This window comes from Vicia villosa, unplaced genomic scaffold, assembly GCF_029867415.1.
Source record: "Vicia villosa cultivar HV-30 ecotype Madison, WI unplaced genomic scaffold, Vvil1.0 ctg.001069F_1_1, whole genome shotgun sequence".
Taxonomy (NCBI): Eukaryota; Viridiplantae; Streptophyta; class Magnoliopsida; order Fabales; family Fabaceae; genus Vicia; species Vicia villosa.
In genome coordinates, this window is record NW_026705470.1 from 525,510 (window position 1) to 548,043 (window position 22,534).

At 34.3% G+C, this 22,534-nt stretch overlaps 3 protein-coding genes across 3 annotated transcripts; 2 read left to right on the plus strand and 1 right to left on the minus strand.

Annotated features, from left to right (window-relative positions):
* Positions 1-3,147: 3,147 nt before the first annotated feature.
* LOC131633078 (MADS-box protein SOC1-like) lies at positions 3,148-11,582 on the plus strand. Its single transcript, XM_058903786.1, has 7 exons — positions 3,148-3,313; positions 3,702-3,892; positions 10,356-10,440; positions 10,574-10,635; positions 10,720-10,819; positions 10,895-10,936; positions 11,129-11,582. Exons 2-7 carry the CDS (start codon positions 3,711-3,713, stop codon positions 11,303-11,305), a joined length of 648 nt encoding a protein of 215 aa, XP_058759769.1. The 5' UTR covers positions 3,148-3,313; positions 3,702-3,710; the 3' UTR covers positions 11,306-11,582.
* A 1,194-nt stretch (positions 11,583-12,776) lies between these two features.
* LOC131633111 (protein MAIN-LIKE 1-like) lies at positions 12,777-14,217 on the minus strand. Its single transcript, XM_058903822.1, has 3 exons — positions 13,669-14,217; positions 13,205-13,501; positions 12,777-12,917 (listed from the first exon to the last, which is right to left on the minus strand). The coding sequence occupies exons 1-3, from the start codon at positions 14,215-14,217 to the stop codon at positions 12,777-12,779; spliced, it is 987 nt and encodes a 328-aa protein (XP_058759805.1).
* Positions 14,218-20,323: 6,106 nt separating this feature from the next.
* LOC131633112 (uncharacterized) lies at positions 20,324-21,901 on the plus strand. Its single transcript, XM_058903824.1, has one exon. The coding sequence runs from the start codon at positions 20,324-20,326 to the stop codon at positions 21,899-21,901; it is 1,578 nt and encodes a 525-aa protein (XP_058759807.1).
* The last annotated feature ends 633 nt before the right edge of the window (positions 21,902-22,534 follow it).

A 22,534-nucleotide genomic window follows, 5' to 3' on the forward strand; every position in this document is an offset into this window, starting at 1 on the left:
TAATAATTATTAATTTTTTTATACTATACACTAAATTATATATGTTAATACAACAATTAATCAATACGCATTATATATATATATATATATATATATATATATATATATATATATATATATATATATATATATATATATATATATATATATATATATATATATATATATTAAAAAACAACTTTTAAATTAAAAATAATTTTAAAGTTTAAAAAATAATTATAACCAAACAACTTTAACTTTATTTTAAAAGCTCTTATTTTTAACTTTAACTTTAAAGTAATTTTTAAGACTTAAAAAAGTTAGCACAAACAAGCTATAATAAAAGAAATTTTTTTCTCTCAAATATCCATCGGTTTCTGACATGGTAACTTTGGAAACTGTGTAGCAACAACTAAAATACACCGATTATTATGCTCTAAGACATAAATATTAAACTTAATAAATTTTCCTAGTGTGGCCATTCTTTAATTAAGATCATGATGAGAAAGGTGGGAAGCACTTGCCGGTTTACAAGGTATAGGCAGCGCGACCCTATATATGATTGTGTCTCTCTGCTTTTATTTTTTATGCTAAGTTTAAGATTACCATTCAACCATAAGAGGCATTATTGATAGAAAAAAGTTATAGTACGAAGATACTATAAAAGGTTGAACTGAAACAAATTATAGAAAAAGCATTCAGATGGGACATAATGGTGATCATGACACTTGCAGACAAGGTGATTCGTTTTCGATTCCTCATTGGTTACTTCATGTACGTTACTGAATGGACAAAAATGACTCGTTTATAACATTGTACCATTTCCATTGTTTTTGACTAATTTATTTATTCTTTATGTATTTAAAAGTTCTGAATTGTTAAATTATTCATTCATTAGTAGGAGTAGTGAGATTGTAATTGAACCTTGATTAGAGAAAAATATATGTATAGGTTATTCGGATCGCTATGTCATCATACAATATAATAAAATAAAATGAGTATTTTAACAAGTTTGTCACTTAGTACACTCTCTTGAATTTTTTTATTTATATTTCTACTATAAAAGGAATTTTTTTATAATATCTTAATGTTATTTTTATATTATTTTATAATTTCTCTCATTAATGTGAAGACACAGATTCTCTTATTATTCTCTTGTGTGTCACGCTTAGTTACACAAATAAAATTTTATTGGTCTTTTATGGAATAGGAATGCAGCCATATTCTTCCCTCACCCAATTACATTTTTCGTCTTCCGGTGCACAAAGCAACCTTATGTTATCCGACTATAAATTTGTTCCCCTTGATTTCAAATTCTGCTTATCAATGAGAATTTCAAGAGGCGATTTCAAATGCTGCTCATCAATGAATTATGTTTTCCAGATAATATCATGAATCACAATTTGATACCACATCAAATATAGTTATGCCACATCAAATATATTTTTATGCGACACCTCTAAAACCTATATTCACTTTCTTAAAAAGTTTATTTTCTATTAGAGATCATGGGTTCAACACCCACTAACAATAAAAATCTATTAATTTCACAACTAATTACTAATAATTTCAATATAAAATAATTTTACATTTCGAAAAATAATTTATATTTTTTTCTTCAATTTTTCATTTATTTCATCATTATTAATATATTTTTAAAAAATAAAATTAATCGTATCCGCTTACTCAATATAGTTATATTATTTAAGTCAATATAATACAAGTTTTGTAAATTATTCCTCAAATCATTAAGTTATATCATTAAATTTGAAGTAAAAAAATATAAAATAAAATAAAATAATTTTTTTTTACTATGTTGATTTGTTGCATAGAGTCCAAGTCCTTCAAATGTATTTTCTCCATTCATAAAATAATGAATATTTAACATTTTTGAAAATATTGGGAAAAAAGAAAAGAAATATGAAACAAAATTATTGAAAATTTTGATTATGATGATTTGTTGCATAGCGTCCAAGTCATTCAAATGTAAAATTTCTCCAACCCATTAAATGATTAAGATTTAACATTTTTTAAAATATTGAAAAAATAAAGAAAATATAAAACAAAATTATTGAAATTTTTTCCCACTTATTTAATATTTTAAAATTTAAATAGGAGTGTCTTATTGATCAATTATATATTTCAAACATATTTTTTCGTTAAAAATTATTCTCCCTCTTTTATTTTCTTCATCTTATCGTCTCAATTATAATGCTTATTATACTAAACAAACTATCTATATATAATCTGTTGGCGAAACAATCGGGAGAGAGTTGAGCGATGGACATTCTTACTTTGTGGGACATTCTTTTGAGCAACACATCTTTGTAGGAGACATCTTTATTAGAGTGATTTTGATACTACTTGTTTGAAAAAATTCTTTAAATTCTGATTAAAAACTAAAAAAACATAAAGTATTAATAAAAAATTACATAAAATTAATATAACATATACTAAATAAACATGTAATCACCTATCCTATATATCTCCAATAATAATAGTTATAAATTATAAAGGTTAATAGTATTTCACCCCTGTAATGTTAGCGAATTTTGTTTTTCGCTCCTCCCTACCTTTTGGCAACGATTTTTTTAAAAAAATCGTTATCAAAATCTGTTTTTGACAACGGTGGAGGATAAACTGAAACACGCTCATATTACAGCGGATAAATTAGTATTAACCCAATTATAAATAACAATGTCATAGTTTTAGGTTTTAGGTAAAAAAAAAATTAAAAGTAACCTTTTACCAGCAAAAAATCAAAACCTGGCTTTGGGAAATGAATTGAAAAAGTCTGAAACAAAGATCATGAATTCATTCATAACACTACTACCTATATCTGTCCTTGCACCAACCAATAATCCTGCACAATAAAAAAAAAACATATATTTTCCTTTTCCTTTTCCTTTTCCATTCAAAGAAAATTTGGCAGTATCATTTTCAAAAAGATTTTAATCTAGAAATTTCTTTTTTTGGCCAAGTAGAGTCTGATTTTACCAAAACAAGCTTAATATAAGGTTCCATTTTTTAATATATAAAAATTGATTTGTTTGTTATAATGGTGGGGTAGCAAGATGAGATGAGGCTGATTAATAAGGAAAGGTAGGTTTGTGTATTTGCTTTCTCTCTTAGCTAAAAAAACAGTCAAATCCAAATTTATGTATTACTACTTTTGGGGTGCACAGTTTCTTATTTTTCTTATTCCTTAGCTCTTATTTATTTTTAACTTTCTTTTCCTTTTTTAGACTCAACCCTTTATTCCCATCTCTTCTCTCCTTCATTTTCTCAATATTTGGTGCAAATCTGTTTCCTTTTGAAGTTGCTTTTCTTGCTGGTAAGCTCACCTATATTATTAACCAGAAAATCCATTATTCTAGGAAGCTATGTTACAACATTTAATTTACTCATCTAAGACTCTTACAATTATGTTAATCTCACTTTCTTTTCATTGAAATCAGTGTAAAAAAGATTGAATTTTCTTTGCTTCTTCAATCCTTCATTTTTCAATCAACCCTAAGAATAGTTGTTCTTTTGGTTTTGTTGGTTGCTAAGTGATTCTAATAAATCTCTTGCATTTTTTTCATCTCCCTCAGATTTTCTAGATCTTAAAAGCAATTACACTTTCATCTCCTCTTCCTTTGAAGGTTTAAACTTACAGATTTTCACCCCCATTTATTTTAATAATTTTCATACCACTTTTTGTTGTTTTGTTGTGATTTCAGCAAATTAAGATGGGGAGACGGAAGACAGAAATGAAGCGTATAGAGAATGCAACAAGTAGGCAAGTAACATTTTCAAAGAGAAGAAATGGTTTGAAGAAGAAAGCTTTTGAGTTATCAATTTTGTGTGATGCTGAAGTTGCTCTTATTGTTTTTTCAACAAGAGGAAAACTTTATGAATTTGCAAGTTCAAGGTATGTGTCATGTTCATGTACTTGTTTTATATTTTATTTATTAACTACTTTTTTCTCAATTTGTACACGATTGAATATGATAATGGTTTTATTTAATTGATTTATTCTTGTACTTTTCTTTTACTACAGATAATATGGTGTTCCAATATTAATTAAATATTACCCAATAACATTTATTTTATTAAATAGAAAAAATTCTTGTCAACTTATGGTGTAAACAGACAAAAAAAAAAGTTACACTTCTAATCTGTCTAGTGTATGTTTGGTTTTCCATTCTGACCAACACTATTTTAGAAGTGTAAACTTGATTTTGAAATAGTTTTACATATTTGATTTTTCTAAACTATTTTTTTTAATAAGCAAGAAATATATTGAACTGAGAACTAAACATTCTAAAATCGATTATAGAGAAAGTAAAATTACACACCAATTGAACTACGATAGAAAGAATAGTAGATCTTTGCTAAAATCGTAGAAGTTACAATTAGAATGGATAATATTACCGATAAAAGCCACCGCCAAATCATAACCTTAATTTTCCAAACCGTATCAAAAATATTCCACTCAACTCCCCTAAAAATAATTCCGTTACGGAGCAGCCATATGTTCCAACAAATAGCTGCCCAAATAACACCTTCCTTACCTTTCTTCAACTTGTTATCTTTACAAAGAGATAACCAAACCATAAAACTTCGTTTATCCCTACACAACGACCATATGAAAAACTGAGCCACTCCACGACATGCTTCCAAATTAATCTAGCTACATAGCATTTGAGCAGTAGGTGCTCCAAAAATTCGCCAACCAATCCACATAAAACGCACTTTCGAGGAGTTGGCGAAACAAAACCTCTAAGATCAAGAAGGTCCCCGGTAGGAAGCCTATTAATTAAACATCTCCAACCGAACGCCTTGATTTTGAACGGAACATCGGAAACCCAATTCAAGACCAACGCAATTCATTATATCTTTAAAATTGATTCTAAATTAAATTAGAATTTGTAGGTTTTGAATTTAAATGTGATTTTTATACTAGAATTTACCGTTCAATTCAATTTTGTATACAATTATTCAAACATAAATTATTTTATCTTCAACTCACTTTTAACAAGTACTAATTTTATAGAATTATTATACTCAAAATCAATTTTCTTCACCGTAAAATAAAAAATATTCGCCAATCCACATTTGTAAACTGAATTTTCACTTTCAATGATTGAGTTAAAATCTCAAGAAATGTATTCCTTAAAGGCATTGCCTATTCACCACACAACAAGTAAAATAGTATCAAAAGAAATGTGATTACGGCGCGACATCAAGCTCCCATACCCAATCTTATTCACAACACAACAAGTAATGTGATTCTCCTCATACTCTTACTCCTATCCACTTAAATGATATGATGGAGTGTGAGGGATATTATGAAAAAATAGCATCAAAAGAAAATAACCTTTGAAGGTTGTGCATTTCACTACAAAACATTTTTAGGGTTAAAAACTCATTTGAAGATTTTGACTAAAAAGGATATATATCAATTAAAAGTAATGTTATTAATTATTTTTGCACCTCATGATATACACCATTTAAGATATACACTTTAAAGTAAAATTTTGAGCAATTCCAAAAGTTTATTTCAGTATATACCACAAAGAGAGATAATTTTTTAGGAGGAAATCCAAATAGACATGTAGGAAGTGTGATAAGAGATTTTTAAGGACATGCATGAGAGGTATGGCCTTTGGGAGATAAACATGGTGGGAAAATCCATCATGGAGTTTTTATCGGCTTCTAATCTTACTATAGCTAATATTTGTTGTAGAAAAATAGATGAGCATCTTATTACATATAAAAAGGAAATGTCATGTTCTAAAATAGTTTTTTTTTCTTATTAGAAAGTCAGATATGAAGATTTTCTTAGATTATAAAGTTATACTTGCAAAGAGCTTGATTACTCATCATAGATTATTGTATAGCAAGTATGAGTCAAGATGAGAGCGAAGAGAGGAAATCACATGGGAACTCCACAAATCAAGTGGTGACATTTAAAGGGTGAAAAACTAGGGTGTTTCCAACACAAGGTCTTAGAGGAAAGGTCTTAGAGGAAAGGTTCACACAACCATAAAGAAATGTGAATGATATATTGAACAAGATTGACTTTAAGATCAAAAAAGTCGCTAAAGAGACATTGGAAGAATCAAGAGATTTTAGATCTATAGGTAAAGAATTGTGGTGGTAGAAAGAAAGTGTTCAGAGTAGAGTTAGAGTAAAAAACGAACGTTTTAAAGAATAGTCGAGATGTAGAAAAGATGAAATTTGGGAAAAGTATAAAAAATCTAAGATAGAGACCAAGAATGTGGTGAGTGAAGAAAGAACTCAAGATTTTGACGGTTTATATCGATCTTCGGGAATCAAGGAGGGAGAGAAGTCTATATGTAAGTTTGTTTAAGGAAGAGAAAAAGAGACAAGAAATTTGGATCAAGTGAAGTGTATTGAAGATGAAGATGGAAAATTCTTAGTTTAGAAAAATGATATAACAAATAGTTGGAAGACTTATTTCTACAATTTATTAAATGAAGAATATGAGAAAATGATTGAAATTATAATTACTACAATCTGATTAAAAAATAATAAGTAAAAGAAGCATTAAAAAGGACGAGTAACAATAAGAAGATTGGGTAAATCATCATACATATTGATGTGTGGAAAAATTCTTATAGATAACGACATTGAGTGACTCACCAATTTTTTAATAAAATTATGAGGTCAAAGCAAATGTTAGATGAATGGAAAAGAAACACTTCGATTCCAATATTTAAGAACAAGGGGGATATACAAAATTATGCAAATTATAGTGCGATTAAATTTACGAGTCATACCATGCAGTAATGGAAAAATGATTTTTTTAGAACGACAAATATAATTTATTAAAAAAGAAGTCAAGATACACCAATAATAGTAGCTCAACGCACAAGAAGTGCAAAAAAAAAACAAGTTAGAAAAAACAGGAAGAACTAAAACATAAACAATCAAACAAAAACACAACCACAACTACTAAAGAACCACCTCAAAACGCGCAGGCTAGAACTCGAACCAATCAGATCCACCGTCAACATATCAGATCCCAGCAAAAGAGGAGCTGAAGGTCCACCACCACACTTTGAAAACACTACAACAAATACCACTTTTAATCTCGGACCCAAAATGTGTTTTACCTCGGCTATAGTAGTGAGGTAACGAAGGGCATCATGAAAAGTTTCCACTTAACTTTTCGGTGTGATTAAAAAACCGAAGGGTATAGTTATATGCACATGTGTTCGAACCCCAGCAACTTAACTTTTATTATTTTCAAAACTAGCGTATCTTTTATCTCGGTATATTTAAAAAATCTAGGGGTATGATTTTTTTTTTTAAAGTTGTTACATTGTTTACCAATAATATTACATTGTTTACCTAATATTACATTGTTTACACAAAATATTAAAATTAAAATAAAAGTCAAATTCCCTAAAGTTCAAGATAAAAATCAAATTCCCCAGGGATCTAGATAAAAATCAAATTCTCTCATGATTTAGACTTTACATCTTCAAATTATTGAATCTTGGGAAAGATGTTTTGTTGGATCTTACATGTAATTGTTCCTGATGGAAAAAAAGGTAAGATAATTAATATAAAAAATCAAATCATTTTCGGTTCGAATAAATATTTAAGAAAACAAAACTTGAACCCAACAAATTTTCTGCCCTTGCAATCCATCATAGTGAACTTTTCCAAGCATCCTTAGATTTCAAGCGCTTCATAAGTTTCATTTTGGTTAGATTTTCAAGATTCAACATGCTTTAATAATGAATGTCCCTTAGGTTTCACATGGATCACTAATGACAATGTCTTGAGCGTTGTTAAGGCCGGTGTATATAGTATAGAAAAAACACTTAACTATCACCTCAATCATGACAAATCACAGAGGTGAATTCACATTTTATTTTTTTTTAATTACATTATTTTCACAAAATATTAAAAGTACATTGTATGTAACAAATCTTTGATGATATCAATATTTAGATGCTAGAGATCCCATGCAAGATGTTAGAGATCTGTTTTTAGGGCCAATGAGAATTTTTATTTTCTGCAATTGCAATCCATCCTAGAGATATGTTGTAGCGGTGGTAAATGCTTCCTCTCTTTAGGCTGGCTTCATATTATTAAAGATCCGAGTAAAATCTGTTTAACGAGAATTTTTTATAGTAAAATATGATTATTATACCCCTCAGTTAACTATATAACTGAGGTAAATTATATTCTCTTTTAAACTATCACCTTTATTTTGGATTAAAACCGGGTTAATAATTTATTTATAAATATTACATTGTTTACTCAAAATATTAAGATAATTTGTTTGCAACAAATCTTTTCAAAGGTTACGCTCCCTTCTCTGTTTAAGTTCCAACTTCTAAAGGAATGATGCTTGAATGTCTGAACTTTGCATTCAAAATCACCATTTTTTAGCAGTCTGTTTGTTTGAAGAAAGTGGAGTACACAAGAAATGTTCTACTATTTCTTTAGTTGGAAATGTACAACAAATCTTTGAAGCAAGAATCATTTTCTGCACTTGCAATCTATCAAATGAGCAAAAATACAACAACAACAACAACACCATTATGTGAGATAGATTGCAAGGGCACGAAAAATATTTTGTTCTAGATAGAAGAATATTGAAGATTTTCTATCTTGCAATCCATCCCAAAGAATGATGCATGCGAGTCTGAGGCGGCTTTATATAAGGATTACGTTAAAATCTGTTTGACAAATGTTTTCAAAATAAAATCTGATTATTTGATCCCTCGGTTATATCAAAAAACTGAAGGGTTAGTTCATTTAATTTACAGTTATAAACAAATAAAAATATAAACTGCAAAATCTGGGATTAGAAGCGTGTCCTGATTTGTTTTTCCCCTCGGTTTTCTTAAAAACTGAGGGAATATGTTATTTTTATTATTATTATAAAAATAAAACACGGCACGCCTAGGCATAATACATTGTTCTTTGTTTGGATGAGGTGAAAGCTTCGTCTTAAAATGAATTATTTGTAGTAGTGAAAAGGATAAATCCTCGATCCACTATAGGTGCATGTAAAGGATAGGATTCTGAAGACAATCCGTGAAGATGCAAGAGTTCTCCCATGCCCTACCCAAAAACCATTTCAAAACCAAAAAACGATACATGGGATCATTTTGATTTTATGTTTGGGAGATCGATCATAGAAGCGATCTATCTACTACGACGTGTGATGGATAAATATCGGATGGACAAACAAGAATTACACTTATTTTCATTGAAATGGAGAAGGCGTATGATAGAGTACCTAGAAATATTTTGTGGAAAATCCTTGAGAAAAAAGGGGTAGGTATTGCCTATATTCGAGATATCTAATATATTTATGAAGGGGTATCGACGAGTGTCCAGGCATAACGTGAAGAGACAAATGATTTCTCATTTACAATAGAAGTGCACCAAGGTTCAAACTTAAACCCCTACATTTTCACTTTAATTTTGAATGTACTCACGTGACACATTTAAGAGGTAGCGTCGAGATGTATGCTCTTTGAAGATGATATAGTCTTATTTGGAGAGTCAAAGGAGGATTTTAATGAGGTTGGAGATGAGCCTTGGAGACACATGTCATTCATCTAAGCAGAAGTAAGATAGAGTATATGGAATGTAGTTCTGCAAAAGGAGAAGCGATTATAATCTATAGGTGAAAGTTAGAGACCTTATCATCCCACAAGTTACATGGTTTAAATATCTTGGGTCCGCAGTACAAAACAATCAGATTCAAGCTGGGTGGCTGAAATGGAGAAGAGCTTAAAAGATTTTATGTGACACGAGAGTACCGCTCAATCCAAAAAAAAATATTTATCGGATAACAGTTAGACCTGCGATGTTGTACGAGGCAAAATATTTGACGGTTAAGAATGAAAACGATAATATAAAGAAAGTGTAGCGGAGATGAGGATATTGTGTTGGGTGTCTGGTGAGACTAAACCGAATAAGATTAAAAACAATAATATTACAGAAAGTGTTAGAATAAAACCTATAAAAAGAAGATGGTAGAGAATAGATTTATTACAGTGTAATCTCTCCAAAAATGAAATAAAATGAAATAAATGAATTTAGGGCATTTTTTTTTATATAGTATTACAAAAAAAAATTCTTCTCTATTGTATGTTAAATTAATGAAAGGCAATGAGTGAGTTTTTTACTTTTCTATTTTCTCTTCATTTGGGTTGTTCTATTGTTTTTTCATTCAACAAAAATATTTATTTCCCATTTTCAATTTCCCACACATGTACCCTTGCGTGCTCTCCTTTTCTAACTAATATTAAGTACCTACTACTTAATATTTTGGACCCTGAATCAATCTGTAACACTGGTTTTAATTCAATTATGATTTTGTTTCAATGTTGCAGCATTTTAGACACAATTGAACGATACCGCAGTCATAGCAGAATTAATAATACTCAAACAACATCTGAATCAGTTGAAAATACTCAGGTTAACTTAATTACATATTCCTCTTTTTATTGTTGTCTTCTTAATTTAAATATTTTTTAGCATGATAGATTTTCTTATTGTTTGGTTAAAAAATAAATGTAGATGCTGAAAACTAACGTATATATTATTACAGAATTTGAAGGAAGAAGCAGAAAGCATGAGGAAAAGGATTGATCTTCTTGAGACTTCAAAACGGTTAAACATCTCGAATTAATATTCATGTTGACAAATATTTTTACAATATTCAAAATCTAATATGAAAATATGCGGCGTTTGCAGAAATTTTTTAGGAGAAGGTTTAGGGACTTGTTCCATTGATGAACTACAAAGGATAGAGCAACAGTTGGAGAGGAGTATAACCAAAGTTAGAGCAAAAAAGGTTAGCATGATCAAAAAGACTAAAAATTTTTAAAACATTATAGTTTTTTTTACATAAGAGCTTTCTCTTTTTCAGATTCAGGTTTACAGGGAACAAATTGTTCAGCTAAAAGAAAAGGTAAACAGTTTTTGGCTTACATTTGCATATTCTTACGTTACATTTGCAATTGCGGCCTGATGTAGTTGCGGATACAGTCATAACTTCAATCTTGCGGTTCAAAAAACCGGGTGTAACATCCTATGAAAATATGCAAAATTATCATTTGATTAAAAAGACTCTTACTCAAAGCATGTTTTGAATACAATTCAGGAAAAAACCCTAGTTGCTGAAAATATCAGGCTCTGTGAGAAGGTGAATTCATCACAGCAATTAAGAAAACCTTATGCAGATGATAGTAGTCCAAGTTCAGATGTGGAGACTGAGTTGTTCATTGGACTTCCAGAAACAAGAACAAGGCTAGTTTCAACAAAGTTGAGGAATAGTTAATCATTCTAACTATACAAATGAAAAATGAAAATATAAGGGTAAGGAAAAATGTCTTATCAATATTGTATTTGTTTGGTTAAGTATGCTTTCTTTATTTTGATTATAAGTTTTTAAAGTGGTGAATGTTTTCATTTTGACAATTTTGCATAAATTAAAAAATTTAGATAATTCAATTTCATGGTTGATTGAGTAACTCAACTTATATATGGTACTTGAAATAGATGAGTGTAAGCTGTTGGTCAAGCAATCAATTTTTATGGAGACTTATTTTTTATTTATTTATTTCTAAATTTTTTTTTTTTTTTTTTGTATTTTCTCATATTGAATTGGTGTAAACAAATTGAAAATTCAACTTCAAATTGTTTATTACTTGTCTCATTTGCAAACTACATCGTTCATATTTACTTATTGTTTTTAACGACAATACAATATTAATTATATATTTGTTGGTAATAATCTTAATTATTTATCTTTATGGTAGATTAATAGGTTAAATAAAATAATAAATCATTAAAAGTAATATAGAAAAAAAATAAAAAATAAAATTAATTGTAAAAAATATTTAAATTATTTTAATGTTTATAAGAAAATGATAAATAGAAAAAAAAAAGATCAATTAAAAAAGATAGATTAAAATTTTAACAACAATATTTATTAATATTTATGTATTAACATAAACAAGTTGATTTTTTTTAGAAAAACCAACCAAACATCTATGCATTTTTAAAATGTTAAAAAAGGACTTTGTTATATTATTGTTTGGTTTACTAACACTATTATCAATGACGTTTTTTATGATGAAAGTAACTTCTCGAACAATAGAAAAATAAGGGTACAGGTCATGGGAGCACCATGTTTTATTTATTTATAAAAAAATAAACAATATTTTTCCATAGTTTTTAAGAAAATCGAGAGAATATAGCTATAAGGGGGCTCACTTCGACACCGAGTTGCTGCATTTTATGCTTTTTTTAAGAGAAAATCTCAATTCACCTCTTGAATCTCTTAACCACCTGACAAAACTCTAATTATTCCCCCCGCTTTCCGTAGATGCACATCCAAAAGCATTTTTTTAAAAATTATTTCTTTCCGTAGGTGCATCTACGGAACGTGTTAAAACAGAGTTTTATGTAGATAAACCTATGGTACACTCTGCTATATTTTCAAATGACATACATTTCACTCAAAAACTCAATTTTTATAACAACAATGGAAAACCTAATTACAATAAATTAAAGTAATGCAATTTAAAGGCAATAGTAAATAGTACACCAAAAAAATACATCGTATAAATTGTCGGCCAATAATGTCGAATACATATATCAAAACCTCGTACATAAATGAAATCAAAATACATATATCAAATAAATCACAGGCATCACTACTGTGTGTGTCGGACATCATCTTGCGCCTCTCCGCTGCCTCTGACCCCGCCTCCGCCTCTGCGTTCACCGCGCCATTTGCTGGCTGCTCAGCCTCTACCGTCGAGTGCCCCACCTGTCTTGGCACGACTTCTACGGTACAAATATGCCTCCTCTGCCACCCTAATGATATCCTCCAATAGACGCAGGCCAGCAGACCCCTCAGGAAATAAACCATCGACAATGGCTGCCTGCGCCATGTCAATTATTTCACGACACCAAGGAAGAACATCCTAAGTGTGGTCCATCCGAGTATGATGAGTCCGCAAAATATCCTAGTGGGCTAGTGTGGGCGGTGAACCAGGTGCGGTGGAAAGCATGTATGGGTGTATTTCTAACAGGTATCCCCCTTTTTTTATTTCTTTTTTAGTTTAAGGGAAAGGTTTGGACAAAGAAAGACTATGTAGTACCAGGTGATGTGCCCGTCGACACAACTCCAGTTCCTCTCTGATGTGGTCGCCCGAGCCTCGGCAGGAACCATGTGGTGCTCCCTATCTGTAAAGACCTCAACTAGCTGCCGACGGGTCATGGCGATAGGAGCGAAGTCAGAAGGATGGTGAGGTACCGTCTGCTGGTAGCCGAACTGACGCATGACGCGCTCCGGAAGATAGTGAACAATGATGATCGAACCAGAAGCCAACCATTCAGAATATAGTACGATCTTATGAAATGGAACCGTCTCACAGTGATCAGCGTAGTAGTCGTAGTGGACGTCCTCAGAAGCCATGCAGTCAAGACAACGCTTGTAAGGATCCAATACCGGGTGAAGGCGGCCCTAGCACGCGTCATGTCGCCAGTGTAACCCAACACCTCTCCCCAGCCAATAATGTCAGGGAAGTGATGTGTAATCCAACCCTTGAAAAAAAAACACGGTGATCAATTATACTATCAAAAAATATATAATAAACTTTGAGCAAATGTAGAAGGATATAAGATTGTTACCACTAATAGGATACAACTTGCAGCCACATTCCCTGCCTTCCACATGCATCCCTCTCCGAGTCTATGGTAGGTGTACGCCAGTGTAGCCGCTCCCCAGTTGTACTCATGGACACGTGCGATATCCGACAAGTATGTTAGGTAAACGACGTCTGTGTACGTCAAACTCGTGTCCACAAAGAGCTTAGTGCCTATCGAATATAGTAAGTAACATCTGAACACCCACTCTCTATGTATATCCGCCTCTACTTCTTCACCAACAGCCTGATGTGCCGCAAGAAGCTCCACATCATATATCTGCTGCAAGGTGTGATACCTCGCGTGTGCCTCGTGGGTCCTCTTCACCTCCTGAAGCGCAACAGTAGGATCATCCCCCAGCTCCTCAATCAGCATCTCCATCGCTTCCTCCTTCGTCAACCTACTGTGACTAAGGAGGATACCCTTGATAGGTAGATGGAGGAGGCATGCAACGTCGTCCAGAGTGATGGTTATCTCACCGTGTCGAAGATGAAAGAACAGGGTCTCTAGATGCCACCTCTCCGCAAATGCCATCAGCATCCCGTTATGGATCGTCTGGAAGCCTACCGTGCAGAGGTCCCTTAGCCCAGAAGTTGTGAGTGCATCCCGGAACCACGACTCATCAGGCTGCGCGAGAGCGGCAATCTTCTGGTCGTGGTTGTAGAACCTCTAGGGATCCCTATCCTGAACTTTTTCAAAAAAAACACTTTTATTAATAAGCAAAGCTAATAAACTGAAGAAAAAAATATTAAGTAATAACTATAGAAAATTAACCTCCCTCTCCCAGATATGCCTAGCTGAATGATCTGCATACCCTGTTAACAGGGACGCATCTATAGGACCCCCCGGTATCAGACATGCTCTGGCACCGAATCATCCTCGTTCAGCTTAGCAAATGGCACCGAAGATCCTGCATCGGCCGTCACAGGTATAGGCACAGAAGTAGAAGAATTTCCCCGTCGACGTATGCGGGCCAAGGGCATCTGTGAGGAACCCTCAGCATCATTCCGAGACCTCTGTGATGTAGTAGTAGATGGAGAAGGCATCTCAACTGGAACAGATGGAGAAGGCCCCTCGACTGGAACAGATGGAGAAGGCAGACTGGAACGGGTGTAGCAGGTACATCAGCTGAAATGATAACTCCATCTATCACATGTGATACTACACGCATCCGTTCACACTAGACGAATGAAGTGTTGTATAGTCTTCCCATGTATAATGCAATCTGGATGGTCGACCATAATGTTTGCATTGTGATTTAATAAAATCGAGTTAGTTACTAGGTAGTTATAACAAGAAAAAGAAATGATACTTATCAACGCTTAAGCGTCATTTCATCACTCATTTTGCCTATCAACGCTTAAGCGTCATTTCATCACTCATTTTGCAAAAAACCTAGGCGATTTTCATTGTTTAAAAAAATCTTCAAGCTGATATTCATAAAAACTATTCCAGCAAATATTCATTTTTGCAACAGGTTTGTTCTTCACGGAAATGGTTTATATATCATTTTGTTTTTCACTGAAATTGTCTCTTGATCATTTTGTCTAGGAGTTCATACGTTAGTTTGCCTTTTGATCATTTTGTTTTTATGTGTTTGTCTCATGATAGTTATGGGCGATTCGACAAGCAACTCTCATACAACATGTGCTGCAACCTCCACTACTACAAATAACATATATAACATCAGCCGTGAAATGCATTTAACCTCATTTACCCATGCGAGGTTACAAAGGGCGACATGAAAAGCTATCACTTAACACCTTAGTGTTTTTAAAACCGAGGTTATAAATTAAAAGGTCATTAGTTCAATCCCTAGCAACTGCATATTTTTATTTTCTAAATTTTGTTACACACGTCATATACCTCTCGGTTATATTTAAAGACTGAGGTATTAAGATATTCATTTACCTCAATTTTATGTTATAACCGAGAGGTTACATCTCATTTTTTGCCTGAATCATTTTAACTGGCCTGTATCATTTTTTTCTGTATCATTTTCATTGGCCTGTATCATATTATTATAAATCTATTAACCAACAAATACCAAATTTACATTTTTTTTAAATCTTATTTTCACCTGCATGTATCATTTTTACACACAAACTACAAAATATGTCACAGAATTGAAATATATCTTATCATTTTTGTGAGATATTGGATCAAACTCTAGTATAGCCGAAGGGTAGCTTCTTGGTTCGACAGGGTTAAGCATGAAGTCGAAGGTTGTTCACATGCTTGTGTCGAAGATGCTAGGATTGTTAGCATGTTAAATTAGGTTTTAGTGTTTAAACCCTAATTTGTTAAGTTAGCTTGTTTATTGAGTTGGCTTGTGTAAGGGGCCTTGTGGAAAAAGCCCATTAGTTAGTATGTTAGGTTTTATTATAAATAACATACTAGTCTCTCATCATTGCTAAGCTGCAAATCCTAATTTGGGGTGAGAGAGGTTATTTGTTATTCTTGTAAACTTGTAATCTTGTTTTAAGAGAAAGTAAAAGAATAGCAGTTATAACCAATCTTGTGTTCCTGTTCTTCTTCTTCTTTATTCTTCTCTTTCATTATACTTTGTTCTTGGTATTGAATTCACAACAAATTGGTGCGGTGAGCGTGGAGAAGATGCCTTCAACAAAGTATGAGATTGAAAAGTTCACCGGAGTGAATGGTTTCGGTCTGTGGCGCTTGAAGATGAAAGCCCTACTGGTTCAGCAGGGTTGTTTGGAAGCGTTGAAGGGAGAGGCAGCCATGAATGCAGAATTGACGGCAGCGGAGAAGACGAATATGATCGAGAAAGCACACATCGCAATTTTGTTGAGCCTTGGTGATAAGGTTCTCCGACAGGTATCAAAGGAGACGACGGCATCAGGGTTATGGGTGAAACTTGAAAGTTTGTATATGACCAAATCGCTGGTAAATCGACTCTACCTGAAGCAAGCTTTGTATTCATTCAAGATGATTGAAGACAAAGTATTGGCTGAGCAGTTGGATATGTTCAACAAGCTGATTCTTGATCTTGAAAATATTGATGTGAAGATCGATGATGAAGATCAAGTGCTGTTACTATTGTGTTCTTTGCCTCGATCACATGCTCTCTTCAAAGAACTGGGATCCAAACCACTCACTGTTTTAGCTCTTAAGGACAAACTTGCAATGCTTTGGACTGAGGTGAAGAACTGGGGTTTATTATCTTTAGGAAAGGGATACTATGAATTCACATTCTCTTGCACAGAAGATATGCGCAGAGTCAGGGCTTCAGGTTCCATTAACCTAATTCCTGGTTCTCTAAAGCTCTTCGCCTGGACTAGAGACTTCAATCCGTCTTTACAGAACATTACTTCTGCTCAAGTTTGGGTCAGATTTTTTGGGTTATCACAAGAATACTGGAGACCTCGAATTCTCTTTGCAATAGCTAGCTGTGTATGTACTCCAATCTGCATTGATGCTGCCTCTTCCAAATCCAGAGTTGATCGTACCTTTGGGCAGTATGTTCGGGTGCTGATAGATATGGACTTGGCTCTCCCCTTAAATCATAATGTGCTGGTCGAAAGGGAGGGCTTCACGTTCTTCTCAGATATCGAGTATGAAAATCTTCCAGAATTTTGCAATCACTGCAAGAGGACGGGTCACACTGTGCAAGATTGTAAGAGTCTGAGAAGTGTCCCTTCGGCTCCTAAGTCCCATGGTCTGCAAAACTCTAAGACTGTTTTTAAACCTGTGGCTTCCCCTATTGTTGTTGAATCACTGCAGGGTGATGAGGAAGAGAAGAAGGATAAGCTGGAGGATGTTGGTGAACAACCAGAGGGAACCTTGGTAGTTAATGATCCAGTCATGATCCTTAAGAAACCTGAGAATTTTGTGTCGCAACCATTTGATGATGATGGCTCGCAACCTTCTGTTTTTGTGGAGGCCACCCAGGAATTGGTTCCCAATACACAGGATGTTGCAGTCCCTGTCCCGATTCACAACTCCTGGGCGGATCTTGTGGATGAGCCCGATAGCGGCGATGGAGCTTTTACAAATGCAGTTTCCGTTATCAAGAAAAAACATTTAGCTAGATTGAAGAAGAAAAACTTATCGAGGTCTCAAGCAGGACCTAATTTCAATTATCAATGAAGTGCCTTTTTTGGAACATTCGAGGTGTGACTAACGCTTCCTCCAGGTTAGCTTTGAAGAGACTCATCACAGTGCACAAGCCGGATTTTATTATGATTGCGGAACCCAAAATGGACTTCGGTAATTTTCCTCAGAATTGGTTTTCTCGTCTTGGTCTAAAACCTTTTGCTTTCAATACCACAAATCAGCCTTCGCTTTGGTGTTTATGTAATGATACTTACAATCCTATTCTCATTTCGCTGTCGGACCAATTTGTTGCATTCAATTTTACGGTGGATAATTGTATGTTGGCTATTGCGGCAGTTTACGCTTCCACTAACTTGTATAAAAGAAGAGAGCTTTGGTTGGAGTTGGATGCCCTTCAAGCCTGTCACCCCTGGCCTTGGGCTTTCTTTGGAGATTTTAATGCGATCTTGGGTTCGTATGAGCATAGGGGCAGATTATCCCCTTCGAAGCGTCCGATGACAGATTTCCAGAATTGGACTGCCAAGAACCATCTTATTCACTTTCCCACTGTCGGCGCTAATTTTACTTGGTCCAATAAAAGAAATCCTCTGTATTTAGTTGAGAGAAGGCTTGATCGTGGTATTGGAAATCCGCTTTTGCTTGACTCCTGTAGCAACATCTCAGTTTATACTCTTCCCAAAATTTGTTCTGACCATTTCCCTCTGGTTTTTGACTTCCATGTCAGTTCTGCTAGGGCGGCTTACAAGTTTAAATTTCTTAGTTCCTGGACCCTTCATGATGGCTGCAGTAATCTAATTAATAAAGTTTGGTCTCAAAATATCTATGGGTGTCCAATGTTCATCCTTACTAAGAAGCTGCAGATTCTTAAGAAAGAGCTCAAGACTTGGAACAAAACCACTTTCGACAATGTTACGGAGAATGTTCGGATTGCGGAGGATAGCCTTGTTCAGATTCAGAATAACATTCAACAGAATGGCAATGCTGATTTCTTGAAGATTCAGGAGGCTGCTGCCCAAGCAAATCTTTCCAATGCTTTAGCCATGGAAGAGAAATTTTGGAAGGATAAATCCAGGATTATTTGGCAGCTAGAGGGAGACCGAAACACTGCGTTTTTCCATCGGGTTACCAAAATTAAGAACAGTTTCAAACCTATTTCGGTGCTCAGGGATGGTGACCTATCCCTCACAGATCCTAAGGAAATAACTGATCATACTGTCAAGTATTTCAAATCTCTGTTTTCCTCTAACCCGGATGTTTTGCAGGACTTTGGATTGGCAGAAGAAACGATTACTCAAGCTGTGGATGCCGACTCCAATATTACTCTGACAGCAACTCCCTCTATGGACGAAATCAAGGCTGCTGTTTTCAATTTGAACAAAAACGGTGCTCCGGGATCGGACGATTTTGGAGCTGTTTTTTATCAAAAGTATTGGGAGATTATCAAGGTTGACGTCTCTAATGCGGTCATTCAATTCTTCACATCCGGCTGGATGCTTCCGGGCTTCAATGCAAATACCATTATTCTTATTCCTAAAATCAAAGGCGCTGACTCTTTGGATTTGTTTCGCCTGATCGCTATTTCTAACTTCAAATTCAAGGTTATTTCCAAGATTATTGCTGATCGGTTGGCAGCAATTATGCATTTTCTTGTTTCTAAAGAGCAATGCGGGTTCATTCGCGGTCGGCACATTCATGATTGTATTGGCTTGGCGTCAGAGGCTTTTAATCTTCTTGATTCGAAGAAGTGGTGTGGTAACGTGGCTCTTAAAGTGGATATCTCGAAAGCGTTCGATACTTTGCGATGGGATTTTCTTTTGAAGGTTTTACAAAACTTTGGCTTCAACGCAAAATTTTGTTCTTGGATTAATATCATTCTTCAGTCTGCGCTTCTGTCCATCAACGTCAACGGATCCCTTCATGGTTATTTCTCTTGCGGGCATGGTGTCCAGCAAGGAGATCCTCTCTCGCCGTTACTATTCTGTCTAGCCGAAGAAGTTCTTAGTCAGAAGCTCTCTCTTCTCTCTGCTAGCAAGAAGCTTGTTCCAATTCAAGGCCCCAATCATATTACGGTTCCCTCTCATATCCTTTATGCCGACAACATCTTTATTTTCTGCAATAGCAAAATTTCAAAAATTAAGATTCTTATATCCACTTTTGAAGCCTATGCTCTTTGCTCTGGACAGTTTGCAAATTGCAGCAAGTCCCTTATTTTTGGTGGAGGAATGTCCACTTCTAGGTTGAATGTTCTGGCTGGGATTTCTGGATTTCAGAAAGGAGCTGATCCTTTTAACTATCTTGGTGTGCCAATCTTTAAGGGCAAGCCCAAGGCGATCCATTTACGGACAAAGTCATTAACAAGCTCGCTTCTTGGAAAGGGTCTTTATTATCGTTTGTCGGTAGGGTGGAGCTTGTCAAATCAACGATTCAAGGTATGCTGATACATAATATGGTTTTATATGACTGACCTATTTCGATCATTCGGGACGTCGAACGTGCAACGAAATGTTTCATATGGAATGGAGAAACTACAAAAAACAAAGTGATTACGGTGGCTTGGAAGGATATGTGCTATCCCTTAGAGGAAGGGGGACTTGGTATCCGATCGATAATCAAGGTGAACGAATCTTACAATCTTAAGTTAGCTTGGGATTTACATAACTCTATGGAGTCTTGGGCAGTTTTACTGAGGCAAAGGGTTTTGAGAAAAGGATGTTTCATTAAACATCATATTAACTCCTCTCTTTGGACTAGCATGAAATATGAGGTTTCTACTGTGGAGGAAAACACGACTTGGATGGTTGTTAATGGATCTTCTATAAATCTTTGGTCTGATAGTTGGTGCGGGAAACCGCTTCTCTTTGCTGTCTTGGATATTTCTAATATCATTGAGCAATCTGTCTGTAGCATCATATCCAATGGTAGATGGGACTTCTCCAAAGCCTTGTTTCCCATACCGCTGGATCTTCAAGAGAGAACTTTACGCTGTCATATCCCGATTGTTCCTCGGCCGGATGGTAGAGTTTGGACTGATTCTCCGAATGGCGATATTACCGCCAAGATTAGCTTTAATTTCAAAAGGTCAATTGGGCTTTGCAAGGATTGGTGGCAATGGATTTGGTCTAAATCCATTCCTCCTTTCAAGTCCGCTTTCGTGTGGAAGCTTCTTTACTGCAAAGTTTCTACGGATGAACAATGGCATAGAAGAAATTTTTCTTTTCCGTCGCGATGCTGCTTATGTAAGGAAGCGCAGGAAACGACGCATCATCTTTTCTTCAACTGTAAGTTTGCTTCTTTTCTTTGGTCTTGGTTGAGTAAAATGCTGAATATCTCTTCTCCTATTCTTGATTGGCCCGACTTATGGGCTTTATGCCGGAAGTTCGGCTCGGGTCAATGCAAGATTGTCTCCACTGCTGCCATAGTCTTTATCCTTAATGCCATTTGGTTGGCTCGAAATAGGCTGAAATTTCAGGATGCTCCTCCTTCTATTCAAAGTTCCATCTCTTCCATTGTTGACTCTGTGGCTTTAGCCGGTGGCTCCCCTACTGTTGGTTCCTTTTTGAATATGCAGGATTTTGTCATGCTGAAGAATTTTCATGTTCCTATTCGGCCCCGCAAAGCCCCTAATATTTTGGAGGTGATCTGGAAACCCCCTCCTAGGAACTGGATCAAAATAAACTGTGATGGTACCTCTAGCCCTTCTGGTTTGTCTGCTTGTGGAGGCATTGCGCGAAACTCTGACGGTAATTTTTTGGGTGCATTTGCTGATTTTTTGGGTGTTGCTAACTCTCTCATTGCCGAACTTTCGGGTGCCATGATGGCAATTGAGTTCGCCTATGAGAAGAATTGGAGCAATATTTGGTTGGAAACGGACTCAACGGCGGTGGTCAAAGCTTTTAATTCTCCCTACACTGTGCCTTGGTTCATTAGAAATAGATGGTTTAACTGTATAAGTTTAGTTGCTAATTGGAATTTTGTAGTTTCCCATATTTACCGGGAAGGAAATAGTTGTGCTGACACCTTAGCTAGTCTTGGGCTGAATATTACTAGCTCTACTTATTTTGCTTCCATTCCTATCTGTTTAAGGGCTGATTTTGTTAAGAATAGGATAGGGATGCCTTTCTATAGGTTTATCTCCTCCTGATAGGGTCTTGGTTTATGTCCCCTATCCTCTTGTTCCATTTTTCTTTTGTTATAATGCCGCCATCAGTTAACAAAAAAACCACCAACTTGAACATGTTATTAAGAAAGTACAAAACAATTTAATTTCCTAATACATTGCACAAATATAAACATTAAAAGATATCACCCTCCTAAGACATAGACCTTGATCATGTTGATTATTGTATACCGGTAATCTTAGATTCTTCTCAAAATTTATATATAATTTCTTCATCTAAAATGAATCATGTTCGAAACTCGATTCTTGATCAAATTATAGAGTTCAAGAGAAATAATTAAAATCGTATAAATGTTTCAAATTTGTATTTCCCTTTATATTAATTTTTTTTACTTGTTATTCAAATTTGTATTGCCCTTTATATTGATTCAAGAATGCTAAGTTTACACCAAATTTTGACATTACACCCTATTTTATACGGTTTTTTAATTTTTATAATTTTATTTCCACTAAAAAATATGTGCTTATATTTAATTGTATCCATCCCTTATATGATATGATACGGTGTAGGATTGAGGTGTAAGTTTTAGTGTAACTATAGCATTTCTCATATTGATGTTACTGGAAAAAAAATTAATTCTGAGTGAATTTATTTTG